The sequence below is a fragment of the Salvia hispanica genome, chromosome 1, assembly GCF_029641045.1.
Source record: "Salvia hispanica isolate PSC_SH4W2 chromosome 1, Shi_PSC_v1, whole genome shotgun sequence".
Lineage (NCBI taxonomy): Eukaryota > Viridiplantae > Streptophyta > Magnoliopsida > Lamiales > Lamiaceae > Salvia > Salvia hispanica.
Genome location: NC_142692.1, coordinates 62,987,758 through 63,009,265, shown reverse-complemented (window position 1 = coordinate 63,009,265; position 21,508 = coordinate 62,987,758). Strand labels below are relative to the sequence as shown.

Sequence of the window (21,508 nt, the reverse complement as noted above, 5' to 3'; positions counted from 1 at the left end):
TTTATCCCAAAATTCACACTTTCATCTATAAATATATTCATTTCAAAACAAAAAATCACACTATGCCAAACAACTCTCTCAACCTCAATTTTTAGGATTTTAATTATGTAATTTTTAATTTTTTAGTAATTTGTATTAGTAAATATTGTTAATGCATTTTAATATTGTGGAAATGTTTTTAGTAATTGAAGTATTTAAATTGAATAATAGAATGGTGAGACCCTTGAGCATGCTTTTGCGGAAAAGTATATCCTGTGGGCGTTGTGCTCTTGAGGAAGAGCAGAGAATAAAAAATGAATAAAAGTGGGTCCGAGCCCACATCCATGCTCTTTACAATAGCATGGACGTGGATGCTCTAATGTATAGACTAAAGGCTAAAGTAACAAATTTTGTGATTGGTCTGCTCATCTTTGGGTGTATTTGTTCTGTAGAATAAAACAACTAGTACATCTTACCACAAAAAATGTACTCGTAGTTTAAGTAATGCAAGTAATAATTTCTTTTCATTATTCTTCTTTAGAGAAAAAAAGGGGGAGGGGGATTTATCTCCGTAGGAATAATTCAAAGTAATTAAGATGCACTCTTTTTATCCCTACTTTTTTTCCCAAGAACTTTTAAATATGCAAAGTTGAAAGGAATATAAATTTAACAGCATCAAGGTCTCCTTTCTACTAAAAAAGGAGGGGGTGATGTTTCCCAGTAGCTCAGTTTCCTTTTCTCCAGTTCAATTTTGAACTGTGAAGTGACAGTGTTCAATCGAAAATGTACATTGTAATTGAATATTTTAGCACCTGCACTTTATAGATAAAAAAATTGTGCTTTTTAAGTTGAAAAGAATTGCATGCCATTTATGTTATAGTATAACGTGTATAGCGTTTGTCGTGTACGAATAATGAAATTACGTCTCTACATTTGAATTTGTTGAGACTTGAGATACTATATATATTAACGATTTTGAGCATCTTGCAAAACAATTGATTTTATTAGTTTTAATCACAATTTACTCAATTGAAGACATTCTGATATCTAAGTAGAAACTTTTTCTACTAAAACATTTTTCAGGCATAAAACCAAACATTATATATCCCATATATATATGTGCATGAAATAGATTTCATGTGGGAAGATGATATATTAGTGCTCTTAGTTAACTCCAACCAAACATTTTTCCTACATTTGCAACTTGAACTTATGTTTCGGCCAAAAATATGATTATTTATATTTATGATCGGACGTTGCAAAGTAGTCGCAAAGATGGCCCAACCTCTACAAAATGTATGTATATGACTTATTTTGAAATTTAGGATTTTCTTTTAATATAATGCTTTATATTTAAATGTTTATGGAACCGGAACCAGAACCAATAGTTCTTGAAGCATTGAACCATGGATATCCCTACTAAAGTGTGTAAAAATATTAGAGAATCACATTCCTTAAATTTCCATGTTCGTGGATAGGCCTGTCAAATTGGGTATCCGCGGATACCCGATCCGAAATTTTCGGGTACCCGATCCCGAAATTCCCAAAATCCAATACTCGATATCCGAAACGAATTTGATTTCGGGTACCCAGATACCCGACTCGGGTATCCAGTCCCGAAAAATCGGGTATCCAGTCCCAATTGTGATTTTGAATTTTTATTTTATTTTATTTTTGAAAACTAACTACAAACTTTTAGAATTTATTTAATATTATTTCATTCAAATTTAATACAAAGTAGAAGTACTAGTATTCAAGTAAAAATAATTACAAACTTTTAGAAATACAAAATTCTTATAGTAGTTCGAATTTAAGAGAAAATAACTACAAATTTATAGGAATACAAAATTCTTGTAGTAGTTCAAATTTAAAAGAAAATAACTACAAACTTTGAAAAATACAAAATTCATAAGTTATACATATTAACATCTTTTATCCATCCACAATAAGTCAATAACCATCAAAATTAATAAGTTCAAACATTCATCCTTTATAAATATCACAATTCAATAATTCATAAGAATCAAGATCTAACAATAATATCATCAAAAATTCAAAATATCACAAGTCAATAAAATTAAAATGTAATTAAAAAATTAAATTACATATCTTATATGCTAACTATTAAGTATTAATTAAATTGTAGTTAAGAAATTAAATTACATTTAATTATAATAAAAATATAATTTATTAATTTTAGAAAATAATCGGATAAATCGGATAATTCGGGTATACCCGATCGGATATCGGGTAACCCGATATCCGATAATCTAAAATTCTCACTACCCGATCCCGATCCGATACCCGAAAAATCGGGTATTCAATTATCCGACTTTTTCGGGTTTGGATATCGGATATCTAATACCCGATATCCATTTTGACAGGCGAATTTCGTGGAAGTGAAGTGAGGTGAATAAATTAGGTTTGTAATCTACTGTTTACATCAGAAGCTACCGCCTACTAGAACCATAACTTTCAAATATCGATTAAGTTAACTTTACGGTTAAATCATTACTAGGGAGCTATTAAGCAGAGTATGACTGTAATTACAATTAATCGGTAAATTAAACTAGAAATTGGTGTAAATCTTAATAAAACTCTTCCTTATCCGTGGCCCAGGTCACCTAATCCTTATTGCATGTCATGTCATCTTCTACCATCTAGTCACCGATAAATAATTACTGTGAAGTGGAGTATATAATTACTTATGACGAAAATATTGTTCTTATGAGCCAATCTATACTTGAAATTTGTCCCGTCTCTGTACTTTTACATTTCTAGAACTTTTCTGTTCATGTCACTAAGGAGTAAACTTCTACAATTCTCTATATGATTGAATCATATAAATTAAAATTTAAAAAGGGCAAATAGTGAAAAAAATTATAAATTTTGATCAAATTCTATATATCTCACAAATTTAAAAAATAACCAATTGTGCCATAGCTTGAACATTTTTTTCAGCTGTCCCATAGTCTATAATTTGGAGAAAATTATGTATGTTTTTGACATATGAAAAATAACATGTGAACACAACATTGGGCGATTTAAACGACGTCATTTAATAGATTTAGTCAATAATATCTTTAATTTTTACATATATACGTATTACGTTCATAAATTCTAAAATGTAGCATGATGAAATTTTTTTCTATGAGAAAATTGAGAAAAATGAGTATCAAAGTTATGATATAACTGGTCATCTTTTAAAGTGGCAGGATATACTAGAATTTGATCAAATTTCATGAATATTTTTTACTAGTTATCCATTAAAAAATCAAAATTACCAACGGATTTCAATGGGTTTATAAATTTTATAATCTACAACTAAGAATAGGTTTATCATAGCTGCGCTGGGAGTCAAGTCAATTAAATTAACAACCACTTTTACTCATCAGGTGCTATTCAATTTCAATGTCTACAATTAAAATAAAAGTACGCAATTAATTGTTTAATGAGTGAAAACATAACGAAGCTTCCTGAAATTTGGAGAATATTTGCATCCATCATTTTAGAGACATCGACGACACTTTATTACTACATATACTCATATAATATATCGTAGTCGAAATTGTCCCCATTGGAATCGCCTTTTTGAACACCCATATATTCCAATCTGCCTTTTCCACAATTATTCCAAATTGCAAGTCTTGGTCAAGTCATATTAGGTGAGGATGCACAGTCCCACCATTAGCCATTCTTCCAATTTACACAATTACAAAGCTAGTTAGCTCAAGGGTGCAGGATTGGCCCAACTAAATTAAGTAGCCATTGTATATAAATTTATTAAGCAATAGAAAAAGTAAAAACAAGAGGGCCCCACCTAGAAATGAGAATAGTGAGGAAGGAAACTTCCCTTATATATAGAAATGAGAATAGTGAGTAAACTTCCCTTGTATACTACACATACTCAAAAATCATACTTGTTCAATACTAAATCTATTTAATTCTGATAAAAATTAAGAAATGAAGATGTGGATACTGGCAATGGTGAGCATAATCCTGGCACAATTATCAAGAAGGTGTTATAGCTCATCTTCACTGAATTCATTCATATACGTAGGCTGCTCGCAGCTGAAATACAATCCAGGCAGCCCCTACCAATCAAATCTCAACTCAATTCTGACCTCCATCGTAAACTCCGCCTCCTACGCCAACTACAACAACTTCAAAGTGGCCCTCCCGGGCTCCTCCGCGGCCGACGTCGTCTACGGCCTCTTCCAGTGCCGAGGCGACCTCGGCAACGGGGCCTGCCGGGGGTGCGTGGCGGACGCGGTGGCCCGGCTGGGGGCCACGTGCGCGGGGGCCACGGGCGGGGCGATGCAGCTGGAGGGGTGCTTCGTCCGCTTCGACAACGCGTCGTTCGTCGGGGTGGAGGACAAGACGGTGGCGGCGGACAAGTGCGGGCCGATGGATGATGACTCGGACGCGGCGGCGCGGAGGGACGCGGTGCTGGCGTACCTGGGGGCGGGAGGGGAGTATTATCGGGTCACCGGGGCCGGGAAGGTGCAGGGAGTGGCGCAGTGCGTGCAGGACCTGAGCGTGGGGGAGTGCCAGGATTGCTTGTCCGAGGCCGTCCAGCGCCTCAGGACCGAGTGCAGCTCCGCTGCGTGGGGGGATATGTTCTTCGCCAAGTGCTACGCGCGTTACTCGCAGCGTGGCTACACCGCCAAGCCCGGTAATTAACTTCCTCCATTTTAATCTCGATTACTAATACTTACTTCGTCCACCCATTACCTGTCTCATTTTTTTTTTCGGGACATCCTTTATTAATGTTCCTCCTCAATTTTACTATTTTTTATAACAGATTTCAAATTTTACTAACTCATTTTATTCACATTTTATCGTAGAATACATATTTCACAAACTTTTTTTACTCATTTACATTGTACTGTGATCATGCCATGAGGTACACATATCGAGGGATGGAGGGAATATATGATCAATATTTTTGGCCTTTTTTCTTCTTTTCTTATAGACCAATATTTTTGATCAAAAAGCTTAAATATAATTTCTTATGATCATGCCGTGAGCAACACATAATTAAATAACAAGAAAAGGAAAAAGTTGAAGCAAAGGTTCAATTTCTTCTTCTTCTTTTTTTTTTTGCTTTGGGGTGCGGTGATATGTTGAATAAGGCCGGGAATTCTAAAGAATCTCTCCCACACCATGCTTATTCTAGAAAAAAGTAAACTTTAAACTTTTTTGATGAGGAATACATATGATTTTAGTACTATAGTTTAGTTTTATAGTGTTCGCTAATACATGCACGCAAAACACAGAGTATATTGGATAGCAAGGAAGTTCCTAATTCTTAATCCTATGTATACCTTTATTTTGGCTAATTTGTGAAGTATTATTTTTATTACTATTTGTGAAGGATGACATATAGGAGCTTTGACTTGTTTATTTGTAGTTATATAGATTAGATTAATAGATATTGATGGATAGGGAGAGATATGCATACATAGGCTTAGAGTATAACCACCAATTAATTAACACTACGGATTAAAAAGTAGGGCTATTAATATGTTATTTAAAGGGGCCGGGTGATAAAGTCTGCCCACGTAGTACTTCTACAATACACACAATAATTCTTAAATTATGTCTCACACACACCAAAAAAAAAAAGGTAGCAAATCATTATCATTATAAACAAATCCCTGAATATGTGCGTGAATAGACAATTAGAATATAATTTTTACACATTACTTTAGTATCTAGATGCCCAACAGTACTGCCTTTTTTGTGTATAAAAATTCAAAAAAGGCCAGTATGAAGCAAATAATTATTTCTTTAATTCTTTTCTAATGGTTAATTGATGTCCTACTTCTTATAATTCCTTTTGAAAAAAATATTTGACTGAATTAAAATAGTGGGCATGGGATACTTATTTATGTAGGTACGCACATTAATGTATCGATATGAAAGCATTGATAATATTAAAAAAATTTCATGATCTTTTAATCATATCCCACGAACTAAGAGAATCCATTGGGTATTCTTAATCATTATTTGAGATTCTAAAATTTGTTTATTATGTTCATTTGGCACTTTGAATCCCTTTGAGGATATGACATTATTTTGATGAATTACTTTTCATGAAAAACTTAGAATTTATTGTCTATTATTCTAGAAAATGACGATGAAGTGGAGAAAACACTAGCCATTTTCATTGGACTTGTAGCTGGTGTAGCAATCCTCGTGGTTTTCCTCTCTTTCTTGAGTAAAGCTTTAGATAACAAAGGTAACTAATCTCCCTCAAAAATTTAATTAATCGTAATTAATTGCATTTGTAGATAGTGAATTAAATAATGCAAATATTTGACATTAATTTCTTCAATTGCAGGTGGTGGCAAATAAGCAAATTGCGTTGAGAAAGTGAAGGAAGTATCTAACTATCCCTTTTGATACATGCCTCTATCTTCTTGTAGTTTCATGAATAAAATTCGTTACACTTTTGTAAAAAAAAGGTGTTGATTCTGCAACGACGATCGAGATCATTTCATTCGATACCTTAGGCTAGCCATTTTGATTTAATTGTTACCGTATAGAATGTATTTTTGTTTTTATGGTCAATTATTCAATTCCATTTCTGGATTATCTTTTCAATCATTCTAACGAGGAACAATTCACCTATTTTAATTTCTCCAATTCTATTTCTAAATTAATGTAAATGACAATATATACTATTAACCTAGAAATTTTATCTTTAAATGTTTTGTCAATAGAAGTACTTGGTGTGTTTGATTATTGGTTGGAACCCACCTTAATTTTCTAGTCAAAATGACAATATAGTTTATTTAGGAGTATTTCACAAGTGAAGTGACCATAAAACAACTTAAGTTTAACTGTTAGTTAAAGTTTGTATACGAACTTATACACATATCAATATCGACTAGTAGATATAAAGAGATCAGAACAAATAATTAAATACCAAATCTCATTATGCTGTTACATAATTTGACTAGAACAGAAGATAAAATGTCACGAAAAAAGACTAGTGTCAATGTCACAAAGCACTAACAACAATGATGGAGACAATATTCCCTAAACTTTATGTATCAAATTGAAATGCAAGACTAGTTTAATATAACGTAAAAGCTAGAAACAAATAAAATTTGGATGTTAATAAGTGGAGGGAAAGATTCTCTTTCATCAATTATATGACTCTCATTTTATATTGGTTTGTTGGTTTGATTAGGTAGAATATTATAATCACTATTAAGCCCTTTATGTCATTTCATTAGTACACCATTAATCCTTATCCTAGTTTGGTTCTGGATTCATTACTTACGTTTGGTGCTATTAACATCAGGCTGTTCAACTTTAATCTTACAATTTAACAATGGGAAACGAGGAAATCTCAACTATATATGTACTTGTATGAATGGAAATATAGTTTATGAAAGTGATGCATATTATTTAGTCTTCCTTTTACTTATTGTTTTTGGTCTTTCAAATATTCATAACATGTATCATTTGTTAAACATCTCTTTTATGCAAAGTGATTGATTTATATATACAGAAATACAAATTTAACCAAAAACATTCACTTTTTGAAAAACGGGTCCATAATAAAGTTATGATTACATTATTTCTTAACAAAATCAAGCAAATTCCTAAACAAAACCCACACAAAATGTCAAAAGTTAGCAGTCGATTACCTTGTGACTGGTCGGCCTTGTTCTTCTTGAATGGTCTTCCTAACTTCAGCATTGTGTTGAATGTGACGTAGAAATGAAAGCTACCAGCACACACAAATTCAATCACGGATATTTTGGTACGTTTTATAGTAGTGGAGTCATTTTCCTTTTTAGTAAAAGTCTACACATTTCTTCTCACATACTTTATTTCCTAAGTTATTCTTCTTCTACTTAACTCACTTAACACAATTTTTCTTAAATTGTATGTCGAAAAGAAACGCCTCCACTATTGTGGAATGAAGGGAGTACAAAGCAACCAACTATATTCCATTTTTTATGCAAACTTTAATTGCATTTTCTTTTTTAATCCTTTTCCTTTACTCCTACCTATATTAAATAACACATGTTGGGGATGTAATCAAATGCAAACTCGAAATAATATACAAATTCTGAACTATGATCAGGACCATTAGAAAATGTCAACAAATGATAAAATCATAACAACAGAAAATGTCAACACAATGTCAACGGTTGACATTGTGTTCATATTTTTTGTTGCTATTATTGTTATCTGTTGACATACTCTACGTTCGATCCAGATCGTAGTTTGAAGATTGTACAATATTTAGCGTTTGCATTTTATCACTATCCCCATATTATGCGACATTTGAATTATTATTCGGACTAGTGATTATTATGTCAATTTAAAGTATAAATTTTAAATAAATTAAAATTTAGAAATCAAATTATTCAAATGCCAGTAATAAGAAATTCGCGAAATTAAGCCGAGTCCAACTGGGAACTACGATGACGGAAAATTATTTTAAGGCCCAAAATGTCGGCCCATTTAAAATCGAATCAGGCTCTAGGTTTTGCACTTGTAATAACTGTATATAAGTCCCAAGTCACAACCCTCGTCTCCTTCTTTCAACCAACCATCTTATTTATTCTTCAAATGCTTTTTTTTTGGTTTCCTTTGTAAACACATTTTATGATAAATTTATGTGTTAGATACTAAATCTCTGAAGAGTTCTATCCAGTCTTTGTACTTGAGTTCTATCCATGTACTGCTTTTTTCAAAAAAATTCATTTTTATTTCATCTAAGGGATCCATTTACCGTTTATTTCGAAATCTTTTTATTTTTATTTCATCTAAGGGTTTACCTTGTTGTTCTTTTATTTTCGAAATCATTTCATTTTTAATTTATACATTTGTTGTTCTATCTAATTTTATTACTTCACTGTTTATTCCAGATAAAACATCATCTTTTAATTTTTCTATACTGTTCTTTTTAAATTATTTTTTTGCGAAAGATAATATGGAGACAAGATTTATGTTGACCTAACCTAATTTTCGATTTTGTTTGTCTTATTTATATTTTTAATAGCTTTATTGCATTTGATTTTTTAGAATTGTTTTTCTAAGTTTACCGCCAATAGTAATCAGGCCCAAATTCGGCCCAATTAATATTGATGATATTTCCTTCCCTTTTTTCGTTCTTGCGTTGATCCTATATTTCTATAGTTTTCGTACTCTGGTAGTATCTCCATATTTTTTGTCTATATTTCCTATTATTATTACTATTACTATTACTATTATTATATATTATTATTATTATTATTATTATTATTATTGTTATTATTATCATTATTATTATTATCATTATTATTTATTTTATAATTATTTGCACCTTTTCTCTCTCCCGCGGTTTTCAAATGTAGCGTGAACTTTTTGCTGAAGTCCGGTTGAACAGAGAATTTGGGTATAAATACAATCTCATTCATAATGGTAACTTTATCCGAATTTCAATTTTTTCTCTTCAATGGAAATCGAAAAAAATTTCGAAGATCCAATCGATTTTGACATGAATGAGATGGAGCTTCTCACCGGCTTTCCTAAGCCGTTCGTTATCAAGAGCTCTGTAACAGGAATTGAATACACAGCTGAATTTGATCCTCGCCGCGCCGAAAGAAAGGATGCGAAGACTACAATACTGTCTTCAGCGTTGGTTTTCCAACTCGATTGTGACGAGTTCATGCGCGATCATGCTAATTTTGTAAACAATCGAGTAATTTTCGAGGTCGCCGCTGCTGGAATTCTCAATGCTCGGTTTCTGCCTCTCGATCCGCCGCCTTCTCCACAGAATGCCGTGCCTCCGCCGCCTCCGAAGAATGCCGCGCTTTCTCCGCCGCCGCCGCGCTGATCAGCTACTTCGGTTAGTTAGACTATCTTCTTCGTCTCTAATCATTCGAACTAATTCTGCTCATTTTCAATCTGATTCCATTGTTGAAATGTAAAAAATCGGTTATAAACTGTTTAGAATCTTATTAGGCTATTTTGAACTGCCTCAGCTCTTCTATATTGCTCTGATATTTCTACTCTTCATACTTATCTACTATTGTGGCTTTGAATTGTTAATATTTTGTCTAAAACGCATTGGATCTATCTTGTCTGTATATTTTGATTTACAATATTTGGAGATCCCCTGTTTTATGTGCATCTCACACCTCTGCTATTTAGTCTGCTGTGGTAGCATTGAATCGAGTGTAGTTAAAGTTTGCTTAATTAGTATCAATTGTTAATATTTTGTATCAATTGTTGTTTTACGTATTGGATCTATCTTGTCTGTATGTTTTGATTTACAATATTTGGAGATCCCCTGTTTTATGTTCATCTCACACCTCTTCTAGTCTGCTGTGGTTGCATTGAATCGAGTGTAGTTAAAGGTTTGCTTAATTAGTCACATACTAATATGTTTTGTGCTAATTTTTTATGTTGTTGGTAAGATTTCACCATACTCAGTATTAGACCTCTATATATTGTGCTTAATTTTTGTTTCTTATCCATCTTATAATTTTATTGTAATGTATGCTCAGTATAGTTTGGTTATATAGTTGAGCTTAATTTAGTCTAAATTTTTGTTATTATTCACAAAACTCCTTTTTTAAATTGTATTTTTGGTATTGGTAAATTAAGGATTTTAAGTAGAACTAAAATGCTATGTAGTAGGATTTTTGAAGCTTGCTTACTTAGTGTGTCCAGATAATTAGTTGCATTTTGTATAATGGGGGATTTCTACTTACATTCATTTTCTTTCATTCATGAATTTTACTTATACTATATAATTCTTTCTAACATTATTGAAAAATTATAAATTTTACTTCGATCAAATTATGACTTCATTAGCTTTATCCCTCAATAAGTGAATTTATTTAAGAATATTCTTCTCTCTGTGTGTGTTTTGTATGTCATTTATGAATTCATTAGCTTAATTATATTTGCCCACCAATAAGAGAATTTAGTACCTGAGCAATTTGTGTTTTTTGTATGTCAATATAATTATCAATTTTTATGTTTTGTAAATATATTATCCTATTAACAGTGAAATGATATTTTTATTATTGCATGAATGATTTTATCATAATAATTGATATGTTTATTTTTTAATTAAAATTAGTTAATTATTTTTATAATTATTTTAAGAATATTCTTCCGTAGTTAGATGTGCTTAATTTTTTTCTTATCTATCTTGTATTAGGTAAAAAAAAATTGTTTACATACAATCAATTTCTGTTGTTTTTATTGCAAAACTCACCTTATAGTGTACTATTATATAGATGTATTGCAGACTTGCAGTGGGTATAAATAACGTATAAAACCGGCCAATCGTCATTTCGCAATTTTATGGAGTATTATATTACAAATATGATGTAATTTTTTCCACATACTGTGTAATGTTTTTCTTTGTATAGATTCTCAATATAATTGATAATTTAGACTTGAATTAAAAGTTAGATAATTTCCACCCATATAAACAATTTTTTTTTGAAAAGGAGAATCATAGAATAATGACATTAGTCCATATTAGATACAGTTAGCTAGATACAACTTCAATTTCTTATTAATAGTAATATATTTTCCCTCTTTATAATTATAGATGCTCATATGTTTAAGTAACTTAATGTCTTCATTCGTAATAAAACGATGAATGTTCATATTACATTAAAATTAGTTTAAGTATTTAATTTTGGTATACAATCTATTCTTTAAATAAATTTTAGTAAGTTATAATTTGTTTTATAATTATGTAATTTTGGAATATGTCATCTTAGTAAGTTTAACTTATGGTAATATGACTTTAACGTTTTAATATTATATACAATTATTATATTTAAAGTTTGTGATATGGTAATTGATAAACTGAAAGACTAGTGGCAATAACTAAAGAATGAATATTGGAGAAATAAACCATTTAAACAAGATTGAATCACACCTTAACAGAGAAAATCTCCCCTAGGGAGTAGCAAGTAGCAAGTTTCTACGATAACAAAATCTCTTCGAAAAAATGTCTCTCAAACCAAAACAGAGATATTGTTGACACTTGTAGTGCAGATCGGCTCTTGTATTGTAAGATTGTATCACTCCATATTTCGGTTCAATTGTAATAACTGAATTTTGAAATATATCTATAATGAATTACTAATATTATGAATAACTGAAATATAAATTATATAATAAAAGTGAAATTTCTAAGTTAAAATATTCATTAAAAAATCTAAGACTGATAACATACAATTTAAAATCTAAAATATTTATCTAAAATGCAATAACTATATAAGTCATATTTAATATTTTTATGTATTTTATCTAAAGTGCAGTTAAAAAAACATTAAAATTATCTATTTATAAGTTAATAAGCATAATCAGAGTCAGTAAACAAACTAAAATTCGAGTTTCTAACTTAAATTCCTTATAATTAGTAAGAACGTGATGGAATTGAATTTTCTTCTAATGAGAATGCAGCTTAATAGTAATTTTACAACTGAGTTTGTTGGCAAATTTCTAATATTTTACTATCCATTAAATAAGTAATATATAAATATTCTTTCCTCCTCTAATGAATTAGTTTAAACTAATTAATGACGGAGAGCTATCCTTCTTTAATTAATGACGGAAATAGTGACACTATGAGTTTCCCAATATAATAACATTTTATTTTTACAACAGTGATGGATTCCGTCAGTAAATTATTTATTTTATTTTATTTTAGTTTATTTTTTGAAAATTTTGTTTTAGTGGGTATTTATTTCGTCAATAATATATTTGGAATTTATTTTTATTTCAATTTAGAGACAGATCTATGTCCGACACTAAACTTGTTGTATTTTTAGTTTTTGTGACAGATTATTTGGTCGTTAAAAATATTTGGAATTTATTTTAATTTCAATTTAGAGACTGATATAAGTCTGACACTAAGTTTATAGGCTTTATTAATTGAGTGATGATAAACAACCAAATTTTGTACAACCAAAATAAGGTTATATTAATAATTTGATATATTTATTATATATTAAAATAATAAATATAGTAAGTGGACAAGTTAAAAAGATTTATTAGCCTTTAACCTTATTTTTTATTTTTTACATTTGAATTTTCTTATGTTGGTTTTAAAATTTGAATTAAAGTGTGTCCTAAACTACTAATTACATTTATGGTTCCAAAAAAGTAAAAAAATTATATACAAATCATAAATATATGACCACAATATTATGCACTTTCCATGTACTCCTACTATATATGCATTCATATATTTTAATTAAATATATAAATAAATTAGTTTTTGGTCGTACACAATTTGGTCACTTAGATTTGTTGTTATTAATATTAAAAACTAATGTTTTTAATAATTGTATGTTATTAATATTAAAAATCTAAGACTGATAACATACAATTCAAGTTCGTAACACATGACCTTTTGTTATTCATGATTTACTTTGTACATGTAATATTATTTTTATAATGGTCAGTTTCATTTTTATTCTAGGGAGTCATATATTTTTTGGGTTTTGAATGTAGCCAATTTATTTAACATATTTTCTCACTATGTACAAATAAAATAAATAAGAAGGGGGCATCCCCCGATCCAGTGGTTGTTCTCCAGGCCAATGGCAACATACCTTGACCATGTTAGAAGTTATTCATTCACAAAAAAGTTAACTTTCATTCACAACTTTTGTTCAAAAAAATAACATTGATTAAGGCCTCTTCCTTAACGGGCTATTATGTACCTTGATTTAACTCCCTCACATGACGTCGACCGGAGTGTGATGGCCGCCAATGCAACGGACTCGCCTTTTTTTCTTCAACAATAACTTTTGTGTTTTAAATTGTACTTTAGTTTTGCATAAACAATAATTTAGTACTCCCTCCGTTTTGCTATAGTTGAGGCGGAACTTTTGAGCACGAAGTTTTAGACATGAATGTTGGGTGTGTAAAATAAATAGATAAAAAAGTAAGAGAGAGTAAAAGGTAGAGAGAATAAAGTATAAAGTGAAAAAAGTAGATAGAATAAAGTAAGAGAGAGAAAAGTAAGAAAGAGAAAAAAGTTACCAAATATGGAAATGACTCAACTATGAAGAAACTTCCCGAAATTGTAAAATGACTCAACTATGGTGAAACGGAGGGAGTACCAACTTTTATTCTCATGAATAATACTCCCTCCGTTTCACTATAGTTGAGTTATTTTACCATTTCGGAAAGTTTCTTCATAGTTGAGTCATTTCCTTATATGGTAACTTTTTTTATCTTTTTTACTTTATTCACTTTATATTTTATTCTCTCTACCTTCTCATCCCTCTTACTTTTTCATCTATTTATTTAACATACTCAATATTCATTTCTAAAACTTCGTGTCGAAAAGTTTCATCTCAACTATGGCAAAACGGAGGGAGTACTAACTTATATTTAAAAAAATTAGAGTAATAAATTTTATTCAAAAGAAAAATAATTCTATATAATAATATTATTCTTAATTTTGTTTAATTGATTTCAATTAAAAATATTCTAATCTGTGCATCCACATGTGTAAAACTAGTTAATATTATAAACCGACTTCAAAATTGAGAACTCCCTTCTTCCTCCATCGTCAAAAATGTTAAACCCTAGTTTTCAAAAATGATTTCCACTCAGCAATGCTGCGTCGGAGACGCCACCACCTCCACTTCTTTCTCCCTCCAGCACGGCAGCGCCTCGTGCTCGACCAACGCTGAGCTCCCCGCCGACAAGCATCTCGTGGTGAGGCGAAGCTTGTGTCGGAACGTCGCGAAGAAGCCTCGATTACTCTCTCTCTCTCTCTCTCTATTATTTTCTCACTCGCCGCTTTCTCTTATTGGTGATTCCAACTCAGGTGCTTAGTATATACATTTTCATTTTTCAATTTAATGCTTACTAGTTTGTTTCTGTGTGCTCTGGATTTTATTTTGGATTAGGGCTTTTACTGTTTGTGCGTCTGTGATATTCTGGGAAGCTTTGGGTATTCTCAATGGGGTAATTAAACAATTATGATATGAGAGAGTGCTTGTACTCACCATTTTCATTATTCTGTTTTGTTGTTGTGCAATGGTGTTATAAAAAATTAGAAAATCCCTCATACAACTTTGTTTCTTCTAAGTCCATTTCATTTAGGCACTGCCAAATTGTTGTTTTCTGTGTTCAATTAAACAAAACTCAGGAGATTAGGGATGCTGTCATGTGGTTTATAGTAAGTCCATTTCATTTACACACTCCTTTTTGCCGGTATAGTTAGAACTTAGAATTCTGATTTCCTGTTACCAGACACTGTTACCATATTTTCCTGCTACAGTTTGAACTTAGTAAACTAACCTACGGCTCCAAACAGCGAAGCCATCAACTCCACTGCTCCTATCAGTGTAGAACCCTTCGGCCCATCTCTCCGACCTGTTTAGCGAGTCACCCACACTTGATATTGTGTAAGCAACCCTTCTCTGCGGGAAGTCTTCATCAGCCAACAACGACATTGCCGCATTCCCACTTATTAGCCTGTAGCTCACCTGGTTCCTGATCTTCGTCTTGATGTTGGGATTCGTGATGTAAATGTCCACCGGCTTCAATCCTACTCCAAACCTGCCTTTTCCTTCTCTTTTCACAGTTTCCTTAACAGCTACCAAGTAACTCTTCCTAGGCGATTTCTCCGCTGCCTTTGTTCGTTTTCTTTGTAGCTCCGACTTAACTAGTGAGTTAGCTTCACCATCAACGTGTATGACTAGATAATATGTTATGAATTGATCATGGGTTGTTTCCTACCAAGTTTTCTGCTACCAAGTTGCCGTACATATCCCTGCTTATTTCCTCACTATTTCTGTATTTTGTAGCCTCACATTCCTGCAGTGAAGTTTCATCTCCAGTAAATGGCATTATGCTAGAATGTTGCAACACTTTCTCTTATGTTATCAATCCTTCTTTATGTTAAATCATTTTTTGATTTGTTTTCAAAAACTTAAATTGCAAAACAGTCTAGGAATACTAAATGATCTTGTATTGAAATACCTTGCAGGCACTATCTAATGCTTGTAGATCTGGCCATCCTGGTATTTGCGAAATTCTCCAGAAAATTGGTGGAACTGTACAGGTACATTATTTCAGTAGCTCCTTGCCAGGATTTGGTGCTAATAGAGAAATTCAAATTGACCTTTACTTAATTGTACTTCTTTGATTTTCCAGCAGTTCTTGTGAACATAGTGAGCTGTTATCTTAATAGTCCTTCCCACGTTATGAGATGAAAATCTAGGTAGTCGTTGTGTTAATTGACCCCACTAAAATTTGCATAGTAAATAAAACAGTCTCACTCTGGTTCAACAGTAGATAGAAAGACTTGCTGTGTGAGAACACAACTTAGTGCATTGTAGTTCCATGAAGTATCTGACTTCAACTTGCTTGTTACAGAATTTGATTGATTCTCAAAGTCCATGTTTGGAGATTGATTCAGCTACGTTTGACTTGAATGGAAATACTCTTATTGGTGAAGTAATTTCTCTTACCTTATAGTCGATTCAACCTCCTGAGCTACGAAGAGCTGCGAGAGCTCTAGCACCAGATCAAGCTCTAGCTAAATAAAGTCTGAGCTCGAAAAGTAAAACTGAATACTATTTCTCTTCCACATCACTTATAATTATAAATATCCATCTTATTGACCAATTATTTGTTCTTATTTTAGTTTCAGCTTATTCAAGGGAAAGTGGAGAATCTCAAGAGGATAGTACATACATTATTATATATTATATATATATATAAACACACACACACACACACACATCTTAGAGATAACTATTGTTGGAAATGTTATGATTATAGGAAGTGCTGATGGAGAAGGAGAATCAAGAAATGTACTGCTGGGTAAATGATATAATAAAAATACTAAATCACCGATTCAATTTCTTTTGATTTCATATAAATGTCTAATTTTAAGGATTGCTAGGTTGCTACTTTATAGTTAGGTACACATAGTCAGCAAGCATCCTTAATACACTGAAAGAGAAATGTCAGATGCATTTTTTGCTAGTTATGATCAAATTCTTTCATCTAAAATGCGAAAAGAATACCATGACGATAGACTGACTAAGTTTGTTTCTTAATTTTTGAAACAGTTTTAGTTGTTGTGCGCTGCAACTGCAAGAGATCAATCACAAGCTCGTTGTTCCGTCGACTTAATTGCTTATATGGTATTTATTCATAAGGTAAACTGTTGGGTTGATGTTACTTGTGTTAATTGCATTTGTGAAATTAGGAGTTGATACCTAGAATTCCCAGAACTTCTTCTTGGTTATATTTGTGTTTCATTGATCATGTAATGACTAATGATTGTAAATTGTTCCAGTGGCTATATTTGCTATAGAAATTTCAGTCAACATCTTCCAGTTTTCATTTCTTTTGTTCCAGTGAACAATTCCTATAATCTTATGAACGAGGACTTTGGGATCCATCATCGTTCAGCACACCTATGATCTCCTACATGCTGATCATCTTTTTCTCAAGACTTGAAGAGGTACTTCTAATCCATCCTCTCAGTTTGTACTTTTTATAACATGCATTTTTACATAACTATAAATGTTAAAACCTCACTTTCTTCTTGTGTTTAACTGAGAAGAGTTGTTATTGAGGAAATTTCGTATATGTACTTGTTAACTGATACTATAAATTGCTCTAATGGTATCAGGTGGCTCGGAAAAATTAAATTGGAAACTTGCTTCTAGTTTCATACTCCCTCCGTTCCATAGTAATAGAGTCATTTTGCCATTTTGGTACGGTCCATAGTAATAGAGTCGTTTCCATTTTTAGTAAAAGTCAACACATTTTTCCACACCTACTTTACTCTCTCTTACTTTTTTCTCTCTTCATCTCTCTACCTTTTTCATTTTCCACTTTACTCTTCCTTTACTTAACTCACCTAACACAATTTTTCTTAATCTCCGTGCCGAAAAGAAACGCCTCCATTACTATGGAACGGAGGGAGTATATGGCTGAGGTACGTGTCAAACTTATTGTTCACCTCGTACATGTATATATTTCAATAGCTACTGTACCTCGTCAAGCATATGTATCATGTCAATCACTTTTGATTGCTAAGTTTCTTAAATTTGGCCTTTCAGTTAGCAATTATAATATGATTTTTTCTCAAAGATGGAAAATGATTTGCAATGATGCAAGAGATGGTGAAGCAACTCATGATGCCCTCAAGTCAAGCCACACCTTTAGATTAATGTTTTTATTTTGTAGATTTTATGTTTATTAGTTATATGTTTGAGGTTTATTTCAATATTAAGATCAGATAAAATAATAAATAAAATAAAATAAAATCCAAAAGCTAAATTAGTGACGGAAAATGACGTAACCAGTGAGTAAAAGGCAGCACAGAATTAGTGACGGATAAGCCGTCAGTAATTAATGATGGCCTAATCAGTCACTGATGCGGGCTTATGACCACAACCACCAGTAGGTTTTGTGACATCATATTTCGTCTGTATTGATGTTGGTAAATTTAACGACGCCCAAATCTGTCACTAAAATTTTTTATCGTCAAGCTTTTTAATTACAGCTTGTATCTGTGTGTATTGTCACTAACACTGTTTAGTGTCAGAAATTTGATGATTAGCGACGGATTATTCTGTCGTTAAATGGCGAAGTTTTTGTAGTGATTTAGTTGCTCAATAATTTTTATAAAAAACACTATATTACCTAATCTGGTAATCGAAGGACTATATTTAACTTCATTGAAATAAAATGAGCAATGACACAAGTTCGTGGGATTGGGTGGTTCGTTTGCGGGATTGGCCTGTCAAGCAACCAAGTTCCGCCCAAACTAGGGTTTGGGAGAAGAAAGTGAACTAACAATATGAATAAAAGTTCGTGGGATTGGGTGATTCGTTTGCGAGATTGGCCCGTCGAGCAACCAAGTTCTGCCCAAACTAGGGGTTGGGAGAAGAAAGTGAACTTGCGATAAAATAAAGAGCAATATGCGTAAAAGTAAAGAAGATAAAAGACAAATAATTGTTATTCCATTGATTGATTTCAAAAGATAACAATGACTCATATTAGAGTTTTCAATTGGGCTAGCTCGGCCCATGCCCACCAATATTGAGGCCCAGCCTAGTCCATTGGGCCTGGGCTTGGCTGAGCTTTGTTAAAAATTTTTGTTTATATATTCTAAAGAGATGCTAAATATATTTTATGCAAAAATTGTAATTAAATATCATTCAAACTAAATCTTAACTTAAATAATGTGTTTAAGTTCATTTACTCACTTTGTATTAACATCAATTTTCATGTTCTTTGTTCTATTAAAAAATAAGTGCATAACCATAAGAGGAACCAGTATAGTTTGTTTTATTAGTAGATAATGACATATAAGTTAATGTTGCATTTTTAAAACTACAATTATATGAACTAACTAATAAATTGAAATAATTCAATAATTATTCATGAAATATTAAGGTTTGAATATGTAATATTCTTAAAGACAAACTTCAGAACCGTCTTTTATACATATTGGATAAAAATTTAGATATAATCAAGATTTAATGTTGCATTCATGATTTGGTTGGAAACTTGTGTAGATATTAAACTATCATTGTTCTGAGTCCATTCAGAGACATCCAACAATTGGAACAATATAGAAAAGATTAACATGTCTCATGCACAAGACGAAATGCATATAAATTGAGAAATATACTATGATTAGTGATTAATCGCCTAATTACATTAAAAAAAACCAATTATATCAGGTTGATCTTTGATGGGCTCGGGCTTGGGATGGGCTTCAGATTGTCCTGGGCCTAGGCCGGACTGAGTTTACAAAATGGCCCAATTGGAGCCCATGTCAACTAATGAGCCCAGCCCAGGCGCGCTTCGTTTCACTAGTGGGCCAGACTTGGGCCAAGCCAATCGGGCCTAGTTGACAACTCTAGCTCATATTTATATTTATAATACTAATAACTAACTTAATGATAATAAAACTAATATATTGAAAAGATATACAAATCCCTAATTTATCCAACTAAATAGTGCTCGTATCAAGCAATATCATATTCACTCTAGAAATATAGTGTCATAGGGATTGGAATTGAAAGTGTGAACATGAAGATGTGGAGGCATTATCGTGTGCGCAAATTGAAATTGGGAGACATAGGATTTTAGGCATTTTTCTCACAACGATTAGCGTTATGTTAACATTTTCCGTTGACGTTATTTGTCAACATCAAATCTTGAAATCTAACGATCCACATTATGTTGACATTTTCTGTTGACGTTATTTGTTAACATCTAATCTTGAAATCTAACGGTACATAGAAATGCTTACGGAGCAATCACACAAAAACCAAGTGCCTATCTAACCACTTTCGTAAGAATTTTAATTTCATAGTACAACCCAAAGTCCCATGCTTAAGGATGCAAAACTTCTACTAATTTTTATGGAATCGGTACGTTTAGAATCAAAATTGTAAAGAATTCCTAATTGAGCGTGCAATATATAATGCCCAGATATTATGAATTTATGATTTATTTTTTAATAGGAGGTTATCTTACTATCAAATTTCAAAAGTAGAATATGACGTAGAAATCGTTTGAATAGCATAAATTAATCATTCTACATATAAATATCCAATGGAATAGAAATTTAAAATAACTAAGATTTATTAAAATAAACAACAAACATTACACAAATATATGAAAGTAGAGGAATCTACGCCTAATAAAAATTTAAGGACTTAACATTGAAAAACTTCCTGCTTTTGAGCGTAACAAAGCTTGAAGTATAACTAGCAACATTCGGCAAATTAGGATAGAACAATAGTTGTTTAAAAGGGCTATATGTCACATAAGTTCCCGTGGTTTTGGAATAGATGAATAGTTGAGCTGCACCATAAAACAACAAGTCTCCATTTGCTAAAACTTCAATCAGAAACACAGTGTAGGAGATATCCGAAGATAACCGAAAGCTAAATTCATATTCTTTTACCCAAGAATTTGCATCTCCATAGTTGTTCATCATCCAAACAGCAACAACAAAATCTTTTGACGACATCATATCACATAAACATAGCCGACCCTTCAAAATATATATCCGATAATATCCATGAAACCATCTCTTAAATCCTTCTTCACTAGGTGGCGGAGGAATAGAAAAACTCTTAAAAAGCTCTGTTTCAAGATCAAAACAATAAATCCAGAAATTCTTTTTATTATCATATACCAACCAGTGGAGATTTCCGTTTAAAAATAAAGCATAATCAAGAAGCTCGGGGAGGCGAGATGTTCTTGAATGCAATCTAGTGACGGGAGCAAACTGTGTCAGCGTGATGCTTCTCCATAAGTCTCCTCCTTCTAGAGTATATATATGACATGACAGAGAGTTGCTATCAACATATAAAACCTTATATTGTTTACCTAACTTGCTCACTCCAAATCCAAATAAATATTTTACTGCAGGCAGAGGAGGAAGCTCAATATACTCCCGAGTGATTGGATTGCAAATAAAGAGAATATTATGATTATTTTTTAATTCATCCCACACTAAAACCAAACCATCAGT

The 21,508-nt window shown here is 31.9% G+C and overlaps 1 protein-coding gene, 1 long non-coding RNA gene and 1 other non-coding gene across 5 annotated transcripts; all 3 read left to right on the top strand.

The window, feature by feature from the left end:
- The first annotated feature begins 3,866 nt into the window (after positions 1–3,866).
- On the top strand, positions 3,867–6,588 carry PDLP6 (plasmodesmata-located protein 6). Its single transcript, XM_048120374.2, has 3 exons — positions 3,867–4,654; positions 6,113–6,223; positions 6,326–6,588. Exons 1-3 carry the CDS (start codon positions 3,943–3,945, stop codon positions 6,337–6,339), a joined length of 837 nt encoding a protein of 278 aa, XP_047976331.1. The 5' UTR covers positions 3,867–3,942; the 3' UTR covers positions 6,340–6,588.
- A 7,944-nt stretch (positions 6,589–14,532) lies between these two features.
- Positions 14,533–18,098, top strand: LOC125219686 (uncharacterized). 3 transcript variants are annotated; one of them, XR_016130283.1, is made up of 8 exons: positions 14,533–14,809; positions 15,977–16,051; positions 16,366–16,552; positions 16,637–16,815; positions 17,067–17,156; positions 17,359–17,464; positions 17,636–17,944; positions 18,069–18,098. It is a non-coding gene; the product is annotated as an uncharacterized LOC125219686 (long non-coding RNA). The 3 variants fall into 3 exon arrangements; XR_016130284.1 differs by having other exon boundaries at positions 14,533–14,794; positions 17,636–18,098; XR_007176184.2 differs by having other exon boundaries at positions 17,636–18,098.
- Positions 18,099–19,549: 1,451 nt separating this feature from the next.
- On the top strand, positions 19,550–19,655 carry LOC125185735 (U6 spliceosomal RNA). Its single transcript, XR_007170237.1, has one exon. It is a non-coding gene; the product is annotated as a U6 spliceosomal RNA (small nuclear RNA).
- The last annotated feature ends 1,853 nt before the right edge of the window (positions 19,656–21,508 follow it).

What these genes read in the sequence shown, in the direction of transcription:
- PDLP6 (XM_048120374.2), top strand. Translation starts at nt 3,943, where the DNA reads ATGAAGATGTGGATACTGGCAATGGTGAGCATAATCCTGGCACAATTA. An exon ending in TGGCTACACCGCCAAGCCCG is followed by an intron (nt 4,655 to 6,112) that starts GTAATTAACTTC and finishes CTATTATTCTAG; the next exon opens with AAAATGACGATGAAGTGGAG.